The sequence below is a fragment of the Camelus ferus genome, chromosome 22 (genome assembly GCF_009834535.1).
Source record: "Camelus ferus isolate YT-003-E chromosome 22, BCGSAC_Cfer_1.0, whole genome shotgun sequence".
Classification (NCBI taxonomy): Eukaryota; Metazoa; Chordata; class Mammalia; order Artiodactyla; family Camelidae; genus Camelus; species Camelus ferus.
In genome coordinates, this window is record NC_045717.1 from 8073792 (window position 1) to 8093146 (window position 19355).

At 46.9% G+C, this 19355-nt stretch overlaps 1 protein-coding gene across 2 annotated transcripts in view; it reads right to left on the reverse strand.

Moving 5' to 3' along the window:
• DOCK2 (dedicator of cytokinesis 2) overlaps window positions 1-19355 on the reverse strand; it is a 371427-nt gene that overhangs the window by 38651 nt on the left and 313421 nt on the right. For both annotated transcript variants that reach the window (XM_014563918.2, XM_032465120.1), the window contains 2 exons: window positions 11923-12071; window positions 5955-6040 (listed from right to left, as the gene is read on the reverse strand). In XM_014563918.2, coding sequence (XP_014419404.2) covers window positions 5955-6040; window positions 11923-12071 — 235 coding nt within the window. The remainder of the gene's footprint in view (window positions 1-5954; window positions 6041-11922; window positions 12072-19355) is intronic.

The window sequence follows — 19355 nt, forward strand, 5'->3', positions numbered from 1 at the left end:
ACAAACCAGTGATCCAAGCTCCCCTGGCTCATTAGCTCATTTTGTTCCTTTATTTCATAACTTATCTATGCACCTGTTTGCCCATACAGTGCAGAATGTATTTACATTTTTTTCCTCACCATCAAAATGAGAAAAAAATAAAAATACATTCCTAGTGTGGGCAATGGTGTGGAGACACAGTCACTTTTACATGCCTATGTTGGGACTAAATCAGTACAGCTTTTTTGGGTAGCAATTTTCACAAAATCTGTCAAGCTGATGTACGTATCCTTTGATCCAATAATTCTATCTTGGGGAATCTATTCTACAGAAATAATTCCAGAAGTATGCAAGGATATATTTATAAAACTTACAAATTTTGTCTAATAATTAAATAGTTGGAATCATCTTAAATATCCAATTAAAGCACATTCACACAATGTGATTCTACAAAACCATTAAAAAATATGAGATCAATATGTTTTGACACGAAAAGCTCTGTAAAATATATAGTTGAGAAAAGTGAGTCTCAGAACAATATTTGGGTTTTATTTAACCAACTCACATAGAACCTACCATATCCCAGGCATTATTCTAAACGTCATAAATTTTAACTCATTTAATCTCCCGTCACAGTCTTATGAAATGGGGTGTTTACAGATGGGGAAATGAATGCACAGAGAGGTCAACTAACTTGTCCAAGGTCACACAGTTGGTAAATACCAACAGTCTGGCTCCAGCATCTGCTCTCAACTACCAAATGCTATACGTGAGTGGAAGTGCATGTCTACTTTATGTGTGTCTGTGTGTTTATAAATGTGACAGACATGGTCCAGAAGGATAAACACAAAACTATAAATAGATGTTGCTTATGACAAAAGGTCTAGGAAGAGGAATAGAGGAAGACAGTACTCATTTTCAACTTAAATGTGCGAATAGGATTTGAACAATTTACAACATGTACTGCAACATTAACAGTCTAAATTTTTTTTAATGGTGACATTCCTTAAGTACCCATTACTATGCATTGTGCAGGGTGGGGATAGGGAGAAAGATATAAAAGTTAAAAAGAAATATGAGAAGAATCATGCCTACCCTCAAGCAGCCCACAGGCTAGGTAGGGAGAGACAGATGGATTAAACTTTTGATGAATGACTACTTCTTATTAATCACTTATTCTACACCAGAATGTACTGATCACTCTTTCTCAGGAAATGATCACAGTAATTCTGATAGATAAAAATTACTCCTCTCATTTTACAGATGAGGAAATCAAGGTTTAGAGAGGTTGAATATCCTTCCCAAGATGACTGCAGTAGTGAGTGGTGACCTTGGGAATCAAGACAATCACTGTTCAATATTTCCCGCAGAGAAACACTGTGATATGTTCTCAGGCATCTGGAGTAGACAAACATTTCCCAGGCTGTTTGCTTCTGCCTGCACTTCCTGTAGCAGTTTAAGTCCCAAGAGCTCCTAGGAGGGAGAAGGGGAGGAAGGCAAGGACTCTGGAGGGTCATTTTGCCCAGAAACCAAACCAGGCTGCAAGGAGGCGACATCTCAAACTGTGGCTGTGATCAGACAAATCCATCTTTGCCGTGGGAGAAGCACCTGTTCCCTGGTCTCAAGGAGAGATGCAAATTGCCCTGTGATTTAGGCTTGTCTGGCTCAGTCGCAGCTGTGCCTAACTCCTTCTGGGATGGTCACTTCCAGCCCTGCTTTCCATCCTAATGACAATGCAAGGAAACTTTGTCCCAGTGTTTGGGGTGTGATTTCTCACAGCCTCCCAAGTAGAAGGCATCTCAGGGTCTGAGCATGGCCAGACCAGTGCTTCTCTGCCTTCTCTGCCCTGGCCATATGCTAGAATTACAAGGGGAGCTTTTTTTTTTTTAACCAAAACTCAATGTCCACCCTTTGTATCTTTGGGGATGGGAGCCAGGCAGCAGTATTTCATTTTTTAAGTTTTCCAGGTGGTTCCAATGTGCAGCCAACATTAAGAACCACTGGTTTTGTCCACTGCTTTGCAGACTTCATTGTGCATGGAAATCACCGTGGGATTGTATTCATTGATTGTGATTCAGCAGGTTTGGGCTAAGGCTTGAGATTCTGCATTTTTAACAAGCTCTCAGGTGATGTTATGCTGTTGGTCCTCTGAGAAGCAAGGGTTTAGAAACACCAAGTCTTGGCTTTCTTAGTCTCTTTATTCTTTAGCCATGAGGTAAGAAAGCTGCTCACATGGTCTAGGATTGGCAAGATGGATGGGCAGATTGGTTTGAAATCACCCATCCATCCACCTTCCACCATCATCCATTGATCCATGCACTCAACATGTGCTGTTCTGGGAACCAGGGATTCAGAGATCTCAGAAAAAGAGATTCACTGACCTCCAGTTCACAGTCTAGCGGTGGAAACAGATATAAAAATAAATACTAACCATAACATATGATACTACCATTTACTGAGCACTTCCTGCGTTCCAGGTGTTGTGCTAAGCCAGTTTGATTGATTATCTTGTTTAATACTCGCATAGTCTCCTTGCGGTAGGCATCATTATCACCCTCAATTTGTAGACTAGGCTCGAAGCCTGTGGGGGTGGGTTCTCATCTCAGCTCTGCCAAGGTCACAAAGCTGTTTCCCCTCCTTTGAGTCCAACAATGGAGTGTTAAGTGACAATGAAAAAGAGCTGTGAGACTCGAAGTGGTGTCATAAGCCCTCATGTGGTGGAAGGAGGAGTGGCAGAGCCCTCGCCACTCCGCATCTATGCTCCGCTCCTGCCTTGGGGGTGCTGGAGGGAGCTCCCACCTCCCCGAATTGATATGCATTCAGCATGAGAGGGCTTCAGAGGGGGGAGCCCAGGCCCACACCCTCTGTCAATGCTGATGGAACTGGACTTTCATTTATTCCTTTAAAAACTATGCATGGTGAGCTTCTTATGACAGGTCCTCTTCAAGGCACTGAGCCGGATCTAAGCCCCAGGACACACATTCTCTGTCTATTTCAGGCTTTCACTTCTAGAGACATTCCTGGGAAGATGGAATACAGGAGGGTAGAAAGTGTCTCATTACTCCATTCAGTGTGGGGCCCTCACTTTTAAGACAGATATGGACGAATGGAAGTGGGCTCCAAGGAGAGCTCTAAGGATAAGGGAGGAATGGGACGCTGTGTTAGGTTGTGCACTGCACAAGAGCACATGACTACTGGAATTCAGCACCACTCCATGCCCTAACCCTTGTGCCTTGATGCAAGGCCTCAATTGCCACCGGATGGGAAGACTGCTCTATTCACAAAGGCACCATCCAATTATCAAGCCACATGCCCACAGAACTGTGCCCAGAGAGGGCCCTGTGTATCAGCGGAGACCCTGAATGAGGGGCTAGGATGAAGGGCTAGAGGAACTGAGGTTGACTAATCTAGTCTGGAAGAGAAATGACAGGTAGGCTCATGGCTTCAAACAACCACATCAGAATCCACCTGATCAATGATAATAGTAGCTACTCTTTCCAGACTACCTACAAGGTGTCACAACTGTGCTGAGCACTTTTCATGACTTTTCCTGTTTATGCTCAATAAAAACTCTAAGAGCTGGACCATATTTTTATCCCTAATTTGCAGGTAAGGAAACTGAGGCTCTGAAAGTCAAAAGGAAGGAGCAGGGACTTGGCCCCTGGATGTTCTGATGGGGTCCTGACTCTTAAGGTTGGGCTTGATTAGCTTTGCAAAAATCATTCACAACTCTATTTCAGGAGAAAAATAATGAGCTGTTTTTCATTTCCTCGACCTCTAAGGACTCCTTTTTATAAATAATCATTCAGGAAGGATTTGAAAAGCCTGCTGATCGTCTGAAGACTGGCCGCAGAGCCCCATCCGCTTATAAAAATGGAAATTGCCAGCACCTTCCCTCATTTCGCTTCTGGTCAGCATATAGATGTTCCTTTCTTGAGCTTTAAGAAAAACATTAACTCAGGCAAAATGCCACTGGATAATCAGTCTCAGTACCCACCCTAGGAGCAGACAGTGGGTTCTCCTCTGGCCGAGTGGCATTTGCTCACTAAGTGTCTAGTGAGGGCTGTGTACAGTGACAGGAGGGGGCGAGGGCAGCAGGGATGGTGCTGCCCGGTGCTCAACTCTGCCTGCTGGGCAGGGCACGGAGGGTCACTGTGAGGGTTAGAACAGGACCTTCAGTCTGCCTTTGTTGTTAAAGTTAAAATATTCAGAGGATTGGGGAAAGAATCCAAGATCAGATTTGTATTACAGAATCATACAAATCAGAGAATCTACGATTAGGAGTGAATTTGGGATGTCTGAGCCACATTCCTGAACCTCAGGAGAAGTCCTCACCCTTATCGTGGTGTTGGAGATGGAAACTGGGAGTGGGGCAAGGGATCAGAGAACATTTACTGAGATTCTACTGGCTGTGTGCACATGCTTTATAGTTATTCATGCTTCAGTATAACCACAGGAGGCTTATTATCCCCATTTTACAGATGGGGACACTGAGGCCAATGGTGTTGCATGATTGGCTTAACATTGTGCAGCTGCTAAGTGGTGGAACCAGGATGAAAACCCAATGTCTTTCTCCAAAGATATACAAATGGCCAATATGGGCATGAAAAGATGTTCAATATCATTAGCCATGTAGGAAAATGCAAATTGAAATGACAATGAGATATTTCATACCCACTACAATGGTTATAATCAGTAAAATAGATATTAACAAGTGTTGAGAAGGATATGGAGAAATTGCAACTCTTGTACATTGCTGGTAGGAAGGTTAAGTGGTATAGTTGCTTTGGAAAACAGTCTGACGGTTCCTCAAAAGGTTAAACTCAGAGTTGCCATATGACCCAGCAATCCTACTCTTAGGTATACACCCAAGAGGACTGTAAACATATGTCCACACAAAAACTCATATATGGAAGCTCATAGCAGCATCACTCCTAACAGCCAAAAGTGGAGACAGTCTAAATATCCATCTGATGAACGAATAAACAAAATGGGGTCTACCCAATCAGTGAAATATTAGTCAGCAAAAAAAGAAATGAAATACGGACACATGCTACAGCATGGATGAACCTTGAGAACATGCTACGTGAAAGAGGCCAGTCACAAAGGACCATGTGCTGGATGATTCTATTTACAGGAAATGCCCAGGACAGACACATTCACAGAAACCTCAAAGTAGGGGAGGGGAGGACAGCTAAGGGATACGGGCTTCCTCTTGGGAGGTAACAAAAATGTTCTAAAATTCATTGTGGTGATGGTTGCCCAGCTCTGTGAAGATACTAAAAGCCACTGAATTGTACTCTTCAGGTGAACTGTATGGTATGTGAATTATATCTCAATAACCTGTTAAAACAAAACAGTGTCCTAACTCCACGTCCAGTGCTCTTGGGTGCTGTCCATGGTCCACTGCCTCACCAGGCCTGTGCGCTGGAGTCCAGCAGAGCCAGGTTGGGGTCCAAGCTTGTTCACCTGACTAGCTTGGCCTAGTTTCCTCAGACAAGACACTTCCCTGACCTTTAGGGGCCACCTCTGTGAAATGGGATCAAACAGCAACAACGAAACGAGGCAATACATGGAGAGCACTTCGCGTGGTTTCCCTGCATTACATGTGCTCCGTAAATGTTGGCTGTGATCAGTATCTGCCAAAGATTCACAAAGAAAAGAGGAGAAGACAGCAAGAATTATTCCACAGCTGAGCGAGAACAAAAGTGAACATTTGGGTGGATTATTCCCCTCTTCCCAATACAGCAAAGTTCCTTTTTATCTGGCCCATTCCATCAATATCAAAGAAACAGCCACTGCAGAGAGAGATGTGAGGTTTCTTCCAAAAATGGAGTATTTCCAATATCTGTGAGCCTCCAGATTGATCTCCAGGGGAAGACAGAGCCATGAGAGTTCCCTGGAGTCCTGAGCCCTCCAGCCTTAGGCCCACCTTCCCAGCTCCTCCACTCCCCTGCGCTGGGCACTGAACTTACATTGACTCCAGCAGCTGCATGTACTGCTCGTCCCCTCGGCCCCCTTCCACCTCGTGGTCCAGCTTGAGGATGATTTCGTTTTCAAACTGGAGAAGTAGGGGATAAAAATCAACAGTAATGACATTAGAAGGCGGAATGTTGAAATTGGTCAATTCATAATTTTAATCAAAGCTTTAGGGAGCATTTAGCATCTCCCAGGTTGAGTGCTGGGAACTGGGAGTGCAAAACACAACAGGATGCTACACCGGCCTTTTAGGAGCTCCCGGAGAGCGGAGAAGACAACAGATGATAAGGGCTGGAGCAGAGAGATGGACACAGGAGGCAGAGGGAAAGAGAGAAAAGTCTGCAGGGAAGACTCATAGCCCATGTCATTTGAGCTTGTTCTCAAGTTTATGTTGAAATATTTCAGGAGAATGGAAAGAGAAAGGGTATTCTAAGCACATCATAAGTAAGACATATGAAAGGCATCGAGGGGTGGGACCGAGTACTGCTCTTCAGGAAATGGCACGTTGTCATGAACAGCTATTATTTCTGCCTGCCTAACATTCCTTTCTTTATACTTTGGTAACCACATCAGCCCAAATCTCAGTCTGTGGGACTCAGTGAGCTGACCACACCTCCCTAGCTTCAGGTGTGGGTACATGACACAGGCCAAGCTCCTGATCAGTATCTTTCATTATCCAGACCCTACAATTAATAGAGGCCCAAACCAAGCCAGTGAGACTCACATGTGAGGTGGGCACTCTTGGCAAAAAGAAGTCTTTCTGCTTAATTAGAAGATTATAAGTCCAAGGCTGCTAGATATGACCACAATGAAAGAGCCTGCCAATATGGAGGAAAGCAGAGAGGAGGAGATGGAGAGAGACTGAAAGCTGATGCCATTTTTGAGCTCCTGAATACAGCCATACCTGAAGCTGTCCTATTTACATGAGCTGATGCCTCAGAGTCAAGACTGGTGACAATGGTAATGGTCAAGGATCAGACTAGCTAAGTGACCTGAAAGTAAGTATACACATCCAGCTTCACCAAATCTTGTTAATATTGAAGCCAGAGAGTATCTTGTCTTCCAATATTCAATGTCAAGAAGTAGTTCACCTAGTTGAGCTCATAGCTTAGTCAAGAAAGGGTGGGACTAAGAAGGGAGACCTAGTTGGGAACCAATCTGGCGAGGGTCTGGGCTGCCAGTCTACACATGAATCATGCCCTTACAGGATGCAATTTGTCTAAGTCAAGTATCATCCAAAGTGCAGGACTGAGGGCTAGCATGGTAAGACATGTCTACTTGCCTAGCCTAAGGCAGGAGGAAATACAGCCAAAGGACTACAAGAGTGGGCTCTGATGTTAGGCTGTGGTTAGGGTAAACGAGCACCGGCTTTAAATGTCTCCTCCATCCCTTCCACCACCTTGGGAAAGTTGGTAGGTCTTTCCAGTCCTCTGTTTCATAGTTTGTATCAGAGCTTAGCAAACATTTTGTATAAAAGGCCAGACAGTAAATATTTTAGGCTCTGTGGGTCAGCTCCGCTGTTGTAGGACAAATGCAGCCATAGCCAACACATGCACAAATCGGCACGACTCTGTTCCAATAAAACTTTATTTACAAGAACAGGGGGCAGGACAGATTTGGCCTGGGGGCCATAGTTTGTTCATCCTAATCAAAATAACAGGCATGATAGTGGTACGTACTGCCTGGGGTAGTTGGGAGGGCTGGAGGAGACATGACTTACAAAGCAATGGAGGGGGTGCACAGGCCCAAGAGTGCACTGGGCTTGCTGGTCGTCTTATGATTACTGCTAATGTGATTGTTATTAGTGGCGAATGTTACTGGAAAGCAGCTCTGGGGCGGAAGGGGACAGCTTTTTTTTTCTCTTGTCTGAGTTGTTCAGTGATAAATGCTGGCACGATTCCTCCTTGTGAGATGAACTTTCCTTTGGAGCCGAGAGGTGGATGTGGTAAATAAGCACTTGTCTCAGGGTCACAAAGGAGCCCGCGGGGAGGGAAATTACAGGGCGCCAGGAATGTGCAGTGCTGATGGTACCAGCCACGCCGGAGCCCTTCGGGGCGGGTTGGAGAGAGGAGGTCCCAGTCAAGCACATCCCAGGGCAGGCTCTGGCCCTTCATAGGGCTGCTGGGTGAGTGCCATGCTCAGAGTTGGCTAGGACCGCAGACTTTGGCATCAAACAGACTTAGAGTCCTTACTTTGATGGCTTTCCCCATCGTGTGACCCTGGGCAAGTTAATAAGCCTTTCTGAGGCTCGGTTTTCTTGTCTATTAAATGGAGATTTAAAACAGCACCTACTTTACAGCAATGCTGGGGGAAGTTAATGGGAAAGCACGAGTGAAAGGCCTGGCCTGGGGCTTAGCACATGGGAAGTGCTGGATATCAGCAATTGCCACCATGACATTGCTGGCACTGTTCTCATCATTACCACCGTAATCTCATTTAACCTTTACAACAGTCAATGCAGACAGTTATCATCCTTCCCATTTTATAAATGAGGAAACTGAGGCAAAGTGGGACCTTTGTCTTGGGTTTCAAAGGACGGATGGACTTGACCTAGGACAGGCCCCAGGGTCCCATTCACTCCCAAACATACACTAAGCCATGTCGGCGTGACAGGCTCTGCCCCCAGCACTGTCACTATGCAGAGCTTAGGGCGTAGGTCTAGCTCCTCCACATTAATTCCATTTCATCACATCGCTGACTCCTCACCCCGCCCCCGCGATGTGGATATTGGTTAAGGCTAAGGTCAAGGTTACTTTTGCAGAAGTCAGACACAGCAGATGCCCAGTTAGGAAAAGGGGAGTGAGCTCGAGTTACCCAGACCTCCCACTGGGCCCCCCTCTTGCAGCAGAACGACCCCACGTGGGCCCCACATTTGCATCGTGCCTCCCCCGCATTGCTTCCACCGACTTTAGAACCTGTTGGCTATTTTCATCATTTCGACTGCCTAAGGACATTTTTTTTTGATAGGAGCCCAACCCCACCAAAGTGCGAAATTTAGGGAACAAGAGGTCTTTTTCAGAGGTAAGGTGCTGGCTGTGACATGGGAGGGGCAGAGATGGTGTGACAGGCCAGGATGGCAGAGAGACAGGATGAAACTGGCAGCAGTAGGTCAGCCTGGGGCCTCCTTTGTTAACTAAATGCCTGGTGTCCTGGGGTGGGCGGAGGCTGACTTGGGAGGAAGCTGGAGAAGACAGTGTCATGTGAGGAAGGATGCCGATGGGAGTCAGTGCAGCTTCCTGATTTTCTTTGAGTTATCTCATCTCTTCCTGCTCTATTTCATCCCCCATGGAGCTTGGGTTTGGGAACCTATAATGGTATTATGATACACATTTAATGGATGAAAAACTGAGGCTGAGGAAAGTTAGATAACGTACCCAAATGTACTCAGCTTATAAGCAGCATGTCTATTTGATTCCAAAGCACAGTGTCCAGGAGACAGTAGGTGCTCAGTACATATTTATCGAATTGATTTGCTCTTTTCCACATTATGTTCTAAGACAATTGAATTGCCAATTCACTCCACGCCAAGATTCGGTCTCAGTGGAATCTGCCAAATTGATTATCTCTGTCCATGAATTCATTCAACAAGCAACTATGGAGTTCTGCTGTGTTCCAGGCACTGTTTTAGGTGCTGTTGTCAAATGCTATTGTCTCTTCCTTCTCAGAGAGGGATTCTCTCTGGACCTCCTGCCTGCCGAGGGCCCAGGCCCTCATGCTGATTAGCACATAATCCTATTCTACAATCTGCAACATAGGTAACCACTCTGCTCAGTCTCTACACCCAGGACCTCCACTCCTTCCCCACCAACATCATCTAGGAAGCCCACAGCCCCTCCCCCTGCAAAGAACTGACCAGCAAGACAACTGGTCTACCCAACCCCCAGGGGCTACTCAGGCAGTGGTCAGCCACCTCCATTACCCTACATTATACAAACATTCACAGGAAGGTTCCTCTCTGTACCAAGGCTCTTCCTCTGAAATGGGGTGGGAGGGGGGTCTAAATGCACCCCTTCATACTGAGAACATCGACGTGGTTCACGTTGCATTCGTGTCAGGCACTTGACAGGTGCTGGAGTTCAGGCCTGAGAAAACCACTCTGGCCCTCAAAAGAGCTCACACTCTTGTGATGGAGAAGACCTATGAGCAGACAGTCATGCTTTCTAAGGTATTTAACCTCAAAACCCTCTTCCCTAGAGCATCTGGTGGAATCAATGCTCTATGGAACATATTTTGAGAAAACACTGCCATTCATTCTTTCATTGAATGAAGGAAATGAGCCAGCACTGAAATGCTGAGCCAGCACTAACTCCACCAGTTCGAGTGGCTGGACCACGGAGTGGGCACAGCCTGGGCTTGGGAGTCTAGTGACCTGTGTGTTGCAGCCTCTGCTCTGCCTCTTTCTTGATGTGTGACTCTGGGTAAGTGGCTTCATTTCTCTAAGCCTCAGTGTTTTCATCTTAAAAATTGGGACCGGAATGTTGCCCACCTCATAGGGTTGTAACAGAAAAGGTGACGTGAACTAACGTATGGAAAGTACTTACAGTACCTGACATGTAGTAAATGTCAGGTTAATGGTCACTGTCACCACCATCATCATCATTTCTATTAGATGAGAAAGATGCAGAAAAAATCACAGACACAAGTATAGTGCAAGGTAGTGAATAATAACCATACGTGAGACAGATAGAATGACAGAGGGCAGAGATCTCTGGAAGGATGAGCACTGAGGTGGGCTTTGCAGGATCAATAGGAGTGTAGACCGTGCTGGCAGCCAGGACCATGGACGTGGCAGAGCAGGAGAAGAGGAGGAGACGCATGAAGAAGATGCTCACCAGGGCAAAGCAATTCAGGTGAGCTGCGGGGATGCCTGCAGAGTAGGTGAGGTAGGGGAAGGAGTTGGAGAAAAAGGCTGGAAAGGTTGACCGAAGGCCAGGGCAAGGAGGACCTGGAATGCAGCCTACAGGATGTGGAGTTACTAAGTGAGGATTAAAGAACCAGTGAGCAAAGGATGGGTAAGATCTGTAAGGATTTTAAGGAAAGGCAGTTTGGAATCTGCTGTCTTTTAGAGGGCAGTTAGAAGGTACTTAGGAACCTGTTTAAAGGACTATTGTTTGCCAGCAGGATGTGGTATAGAATGAGAGGCAGGGAGCGCCGAGGGAGGAAGGGGTACCACCACGTGACATAGAAGGGGGGCTGAGAGCACAGGAGATCAAGATGTGAGGGCACCACCGAGGCAGCCTCCATGGAACTTCAAGACCGACCTTCCTAAAGTGGGCGTGGCTACTGAACGTTGCCAGGAATCTGTCCTGAAAACCAGTGCTTATTCCACTGGCGGCAGCGTCTGGACCCAGAAAATGGTCCTCATCCTTCAAGTCTGTCGGGATTTTCAATGAAAATACTTGGCCCGTGGCCCTTGCCTTTGACACAGGTTGCTCACTCCCTCCACGCTGGGGAAGGCCTCCGTTCCTTCCCGTGGCGGATCTCTGGGGCCCCGCTGAGCGACGGGAACTCCAGCTCTGCTGGCTGTCAACCTGGACGTGCTGCCAAGTCTGACACCTGGAGGGGTCGGCTCCTTCCTGGCAACGCAGATCTTCCAAGTGTTCCCAGAAATGGACGTGCTGGACAGAGGTGGGTGCCAGACAGGGGCGGGTGGGAGGGGAGGCCCCTTTGGACACATCTTGAAGGAACTCTTAGTTAGGGAAGTAAGGTTTTTATATTGTTGAGAAAGGGACCACGTGATCCACAGCAAAGAAAGAGCATTTTAATTTCGGCCTTGGGCAGGAAAGCCTGATAGAATACTGACCAAATCCGATCTGCCAGCTCATTCCGGGCACATGAATAAATGTCCCCGGCCTGCCGTCAAGCCTCAGAATGAAGCCCAGGCAGATGGAACGAGGATATCATTATGGGGAAATGGGCTGGGGATTAGGGATGCTGGCACGAGTTTCCAGCCTCGTTTTTTACCTTTTTGAAATCCCCACTCCTTTGATATTCGCACAGCATCATGTCGAAGAAGATTGGTATGGTGGCTTTCCGGAGCTCAGCCTCAGGGATAAGTGTCATCTCTAATATAGGTCCCACCATGCCCGGGATGAAGCAGATTTTGTTCTGGCCTGAAAGAGAAGAGGGACACGGAACCGTGAGACAGATTTCACAATGCACAGGTTCTCCTCAGACCAAGACTTGGGAAAGAAAAAAGGGAGGCAGAATAGTGAAAACAACAGTTAACACTTATATCGCTGTTCACCAGGAGCCAGGCACATTTTGGACACTTTACATATATTAACTCCTGGAAGAGACGCATGCATCGCCCAAAGCGAGCACCGCCGCTCTGGATAATAACCTAGGCGTGTGTAAAGCACGTCACAGTTCACAAGGGTTTTCACCTGCATCGTCGCCTCTGCAAATAGCGCCCTGCTGGAATATGTTAGTGACGGAAAATCACAGGGATATTGGAAATCGTGTCTGTCTGCAACACGAGCCATGTTTCTGAGGTTTGGAAAACATGCTTTTACCAACGGTTTCATGAAAACATGAAAAACAAAATTTGCTGCCAAGAATGGTCAGTGTAATCGTGGGAGTCACAACAGCGCTTTCCGGTCAGATGAACTACAACGTCTTGTTTCTTCTGCCTCATTTCAAGGCCTTCCTGAGCCCCCTCCCCTGGCTCTTGGCAGTCTCGTCTCGCTGGCCTGGTTCCAGTGTCACGAGCTCACCTCGCTTCCTCACCGCCAGGCCTGTGCACACACTGCTCCTTTGTGGATAGTATTTTTCCTGCCTGTTCCCCAACACCTGCCCATTACCACCTGGCTTCCTCTGGATGGATGCGCTGAGAAAAGCCCTACCACATGCTTACCCCCTCACCCCAGCTAGGTTAGATACCCTGCACTGGCTGGGGGTCTGTCTTCTCAGCCAACTCTGCAATGATGTCTTTATGTGTGGATGCATTTGATAAACATCTGCCTCCCCTACGGAGAGCTTTGTGAGAGTAGAGACCATGTCTGTTCTCATTACTGTATCTGTAGCACTGAGCATAGAACATATTAGATCCTCAATAAATGTCTGCTGAACGAAGAAATATATTTGTCTAGCTCCCAAGTGCACCGGCTATGTGACTTGGATATGTGTCTTATAAAAAAGCAATCTCAACACCCCCCTGTTGAGAAGACCATGGGAAAATACATCTGTGTATACTCAGCACAGAGCTGGGAAGAATCACGCCCCCCTACTCAGGGAAGGGGCAGTGTGGCCCAGTAGTTAAGGGCACTGATTCTTTGTCTGAATTACGGAAATGGGATTCCGCCATCAAGTAGCTACGTGATGCTGGGCAAGCTGATCTCACCTCTTGAGGCCTCAGTGTCTTCATCTGTAACATGAGAGAGTAGCAGTGTTTATTTCATACGGTTGTTGTGAAGAGTGAATGGATTATCATTTAGCAAGTGCCCAGGACAGTGCTTGGCACAAGGCATACTTTACACAGTGTTAGCTATCACTGCTGTGGTGCGTGGCCAGAACGAACCATGAAGGGCAGCCTTGTCGAGCAGAATGGAGCAGATGCCTCAGAATACACACATCAGATGTGGCAGAGAAGGGGAAAGAAGAGGGGCACTTAAGGACCACAGGGATTTCCTGGGGAGCGCAGGCAAGCCTACCCCAGCAACCCTGTCGTTGAAGCTGACCCCCAGGTGTTTCAGCAGCAGCTGCCTCTCTCTCCTCCTGAGTCTCAGAGCCCACGACGCCCATCCTGGTTTTCCCTACCCTCAGGATGAACACGGGTGGTCTTCGCCTGGGGCAGAGGGCTCCTGGGGTGCACAGACTCAGGCCATGTGGCGTATAGCCTGGCACTGTTGCTTTCGATTAAAACTGAGAAAAGGAGCCAAGAAGGAAGGCAGCAAGAAAATGAATTTTAACTCAGCCTAAATGAGGCTTAATGTTGGAGTATTTCCCCAGAATTCAGATAAAAAAGGAATATCTTCAGTTAGTGAGAATGAAATGGCGAAGTCAGGTGGAGAGTTGTGTGAAATGTAAGGACACTTTTCAAAGATATCAGCTTTGTTATATGATGCATTTGGATTCTACCTTGCTTTGGCCCAAATAGAAAACAAAAAACAAACAAAAAAACCCCTTACTTTCCATAGAATCTGCAGTTACTATGCAGATTCATAGTAACTGCTAATCTAGGTTTCTGATTTTGTCCTTCAAGATCCTTTAAACCCACAGTGGGGTTTTAAAATTCGAAGCCGAGTGCAATATTAAGTAGAAGGTAAATGGGAAACTGTCAGATAAGCCACCACGGAACGGAGAAATTGCTTATGCAACAAAGGCCTTTAGAATACTGGAGGGCACTGGGTATGAGATAAGGATAGACTTAAAATGGTTTAAAATAAAGAGCAGACATGCCACAGACCAGGGATTTCTTAGACATTTTTGACCTGCATTCTTTGCAGTCAGTTGAAGAGATGTTTGGAAGAACAGGGAAAGAGAAGACAGAGAAAGATGCTGATCTCAATGGCCCACACAACACTGCATAAAGAAATTTTATTCATTTATATTGAAAGTGCAATTTCAGCACATTGGATTTTGTGTTCACGTTATCTGAATTGTGCCTTTATGTACATAGATGCGCGCGCACACACACACACACACACACACACACACACAGAATATATTTGTGGCTAATTGAATGCAAACTCATTTGAGAAAAAAATTCCTCATTCAAGAGACACACCTGCTGCTGTTTTTGAAAAAAAAGGCAAGGAACTGGGTGAGAGGGTCTTTTTCACATAATGGAAGCTGAATCTCACTGGGAACAGATACCAATTAGAAAAGGCTTTTAAAAGTGCCGATAAGCCAGCGGGATAAATCCAAATGCCGAATTACACAGGCTTTGGGAAGGGATCTGGCGGTAATGAGAGCGGAGAAGAGCTTAGGTGTGCAGGGCAAGCAATCCCCTGTGCTCTCTGGCCTCGGTGTCCAGTCTGTGCAATGGCCTCATCCATCACCCCTCGCAGGGGGAGACGGTGAGATCGAACACAAAGGGTCTGAGGGCACTAAGAAGGCAGCCTGGCAAGAAAGGAAGAAAGAAAAAAAGGGAGAAGGAAGGGCGTGGGGTAGGGAAGGAGGAAGGAAGGAGACAATCCTGTGAACCAGGCCGAGAATGAAGGTGGCCCAGTCACTGACCTCAGGAGGCTGTCGTGGGACGAGGGGCACTTGAGCTGACAGTGTGAGGCCCTCTAAGGGCTGGCACAGACCCTGAAATGAACGGGATGAGGGCAAGTTATCACTCTCGGGATTTCAGAGTCCTGTAAGCCTCCTGGGGACTCGGAAATCAAGCCAGGCTGATCAGAAAAGACCACTCACTCACTTCAGAAGAGGAGGAAAGAACACAGATCTCTGCTCCCCCATCTCAGGCGTGGAAAAGCTCCCTCCCGGCACTGCCCTGTTCACTCCTCATCACTTAGAACATGCCCGGCCCTGGCTTCCCTCCAGGCCCTGTAGAATCTCCAAGCCCCCAAAACCTGAGTCAGATCCCTCCACTGCCACTCCAGGCCATGTGGCTTTGTGACTGTCACTTCATGTCCCTGAGCCCCTACTTTCTCATCTGTTAAATACACGGAGATATTAATAATAATCCCTGCCTGGGAGAACTGTTGAGAAGCTTAAGACAAAGGGCTTCGCACAGGGTCTGGCTCCCTAGAAAGGCTCAGGAAGTGCTGATGTGCACTGTGACAGTGACGATGGGGAGCAGTGTAAGCTCAGTCTACGCTGGGCTCTGGAAAAAGCAACGTGAGAAGACATGGTCCAACCTCATGGAGCCCCCAGGAGCTTTTCATGGAACTTTCCAGGCCGGTCAGTTTGTCTGCTGACCTCTAGAGTAAAGAGCTGGCGTGGGAAGAGGTAGGATGGATTTATCTTACCTCCCATGCCTGACATCCACCACCCTCCAGACCCTTCTCTGTCCCATCCAAGCATGTTATAATCTGTCCTCAAACATGTTTGAAAAGCCCCAGTCTTTGGCCCAATCATGTTGGTCCACAGCTTACAATCCTCACATGGGTTCCATTGCTCTGCAAGTCCATTTGGTCTGAGGCTCCCTCTCCGTACCCTGTCTCACCCTCTGGTCCACTTGCCTGCCTTCCTCCCTTGGCCTGCCTCCCGCTCCTCCAACACACCCTGCATCCCCCTTCTCAAGCCTGCACACGGTCCTCCTCTGCCCACCATGCTCCTCCCTCCTGCTCCCTGACCCCATTAGCACTCTGAATCCTATCGCCACCACAACTTGCCCTGATAACTTGCCTTCACTCTGTTCATTTCAGGGTCTGTGCCAGCCCTTAGAGGGCCTCACACTCTCAGCTCAAGTGCCCCTTGTCCCACGACAGCCTCCTGAGGCTTACTCATTCTCTAATATCATTCTATCCATTGTGGAAGCCACAGGTGTCCTTGAGCACTTGACAGATGTCTAGTCCAAGCTGAGATGTGCTGTTAAGTGTAAAAAGCCCACTAGATTTCAAAGAATGAGTTCTGGAAAACAAATTTTTAAAAAAGGCAACGTATCTCAATAATGTTTTGTATTGGTTACATGTTCTTCTGTAAAGAAACCACATATTTTATTTAACCCTATATTCCAAAGTGTTATCATTTCCCACAGGGAACTCTATTCATTATCTTGTAACCTATAATGAAAAAGAATGTGAAAATGAACATACATATGTATGTATACATACGACTGAAACATTTTACTGTGCATGAGAAATTGACACCTTGTAAACTGACAATACTTCTCTCTCTCTCTATATATATAGTTAACATTAATTTCATTGCTTTTGGTACTCTTTTAAAAAATGTGGGCACTAGAGCATTTAGTTCCTTAGGACAGCACTGCTCGGGAGCTCAGGGCTCCCCACGTTCCTCGTCAAGGCCACCTTCAGCTTCCTCACTAGGCAGGAGTCCTTTACATCCTCTCTGGGTGCCCCCAACTCCTGCTCTACAGCCCTTCCCCTTTGCAACCATGATTAAATAGCCCTGCAATTAGCATGTTACAGGGCAGAGTCCATGAGGTCGGGCGCTAAGGCTCTAACTACGACTGTTTTCAGTTGTAGCTCTGGCCACTGGCATAGTGCCTGGTGTTTACAGGGTATGCCTATCCGTTTCCTGTTGCTGCTGTTATAAATCACCCCAGACTTAGTGGCTTAATGCAACACATATTAATCTTATACCTCCGGAGGTCAGAAGTCTGAAATGGGTTTCACTGGGCTAGAGTCACATGTGAGGAGGGCTGAGTTCCTTCAGGAGGGTCTAAGGAAGAAACTGTTCCCTTCCCTTCTCCAGCTTCCAGAGGTCACCCACACCCCTTGGCTCACGGCCCCTTCCTCCATCTTCCAAGCCAGCAGTGCTGCTTTTTCTAATCTCTCTCTGACTCCCCTTCCTCCTTTCTTCACTTATGAGGATCCCGTAATTGCACTGGGTCCACCTGGACAGTCCAGAATACTGTCGTCTTCTTTAAGATGCTTAATCACCCCTGGAAAGTCCACCTTGCCGTGTAAGGTGACACATGCACAGGTTCGGAGGATAAGGACTTGGACACCTTTGGGGAGCTATTATTCTGCCTAATACAGTGCTCAATATTTGCTGTTAAATCAGTAAATGAACGGATGCATGCCTCTCTAATCCCATGTTCTATTTCTTCCCAGCAGCTTCTCCCCAGCTCTAAGAAGCCGTGCTTGCTTGGGCTGGTTGCTCTCCTGGAATCCTGCCCTTCCTCATGCCCCTTTTCAGTTTTGACATGAACCACCCTGGGGTCTAATTTGAGAGTCATTTACTCAGCAGAGCCAGCCTCCTTGTCCTCACGTATCCCCCGTTTTGCCTGAGCTCCTGAGTCTCCGCCACACATTTCATGTTAAAGAACAAGCTCTTCGTTTGTTCTTTAAACTTTCTTAGAACTGGATGGCAGGCTCTTCCAGGCAGGGTAGGAACTCTTACACCTTACGCTTGTAACTTACACTTCCCCAGCGCTCCCGCCCCTCCCTGGAGCTCAGCACCGAGCTGGGCACTCCAGAGACGCTTTAAAAGCAGTGGCTCACTTGCTCTCACAGCTCTGCCGGGAGCGACCTCCCCGCATGTGAGGCCATGATGCCAGCCGCTGGAATTTGTCTTTCTTTCCCACAAAGACTGTTAACACAGCAGACCAGCACTAACCCGAGTGAATGTGAGATGGTTAAGTACAAAGTTATTTTGGCAAAATGTGCATTGCTTCACTCCAAGCAGAAATCAAATGTTATGGTGCTACACTATCAGGATAAAGTACATTATCTTCGGCATCATCCCAGGATCCAAAGGCACAAATGGCCTTAACACTTTAGTGGCTGGGCCCTGGCACCAACACATGGTCCTTCTCTCTACTGACCTCCCTTCATGTACCCTCTCTCTCAAATGCACGTGTATGCACACGCGAGCGTGCACACACACACACATACACATTTGTCTAGACTTTTCCCTGAATAATCTTCCTGCCTGAGATTATGTTTGCAATTAGCTGTCTTATCATCACAGGGTTGCTCGTATCTTTCCTGATGAGAAGCAAATGATGACACCGATGATCACGGTGATCACACCCTGATTGCTTTGGGCATTAAAACAAAATTTTAAAACATCACGTGCATTATGATTATTTACACATTATCAGCAGTCTTTGAAAAACACAGTTAGTTGGCTATTTCATACCCTTTGAAAATATTTTGCATATTCTGGAAGAGTTATCAGTTAGAACATGGGACTCTGGGTTAAGAGTCTGGCTCATTCGCCTCAGCTGAGTCACTGACTGGCTGTTGACCTTGGGGATGTCCTTGTGTCCCTCTGGGCCTCAGTGACCTCACCTATAAAATCAGGGAGTTGAATCAGATGATGTATCGGGTAGGGATGTAACAGGAGTCTGATTACCACGGCGACACCGAGGAAGCTCTGCTTTCGTTTCCTTCCTTACCAAGAAGTCACGGATGGTCAGTCCGGAGCTGCTCCTCCATCCTTCACCTGTGACTTTGTTCTTCAGGGCTTCAAGGTGGCTCTGCACCCCCAGGCATCTTATTGTTTTCCAGAAAGGAAGAGGTGGAAGGAGTAGGGGCAAACAATGTGTTGTACTCATTGAACTTGTCCTCCTCCCTTTTATTTTAATTAGGAAAAAATGTTTTCCTGAAGCCCCAAGAAGTTTGTTTCTGCTGATTCTCATCAGACAGAGCTAGGTCACATGGCCATCGCTTGCTACAAGACGTTAACTGAGCAAATTGTGATCGTGAAAAAAAAAAAATCAGGGTTCAGTTAGCCAGGAAGAAGGACAGAATGGTTACTGTGTGGGCGCTCAGCCTCATCTGCCACAGATAGCTTCTAAGTTTCACTCTGTCTTG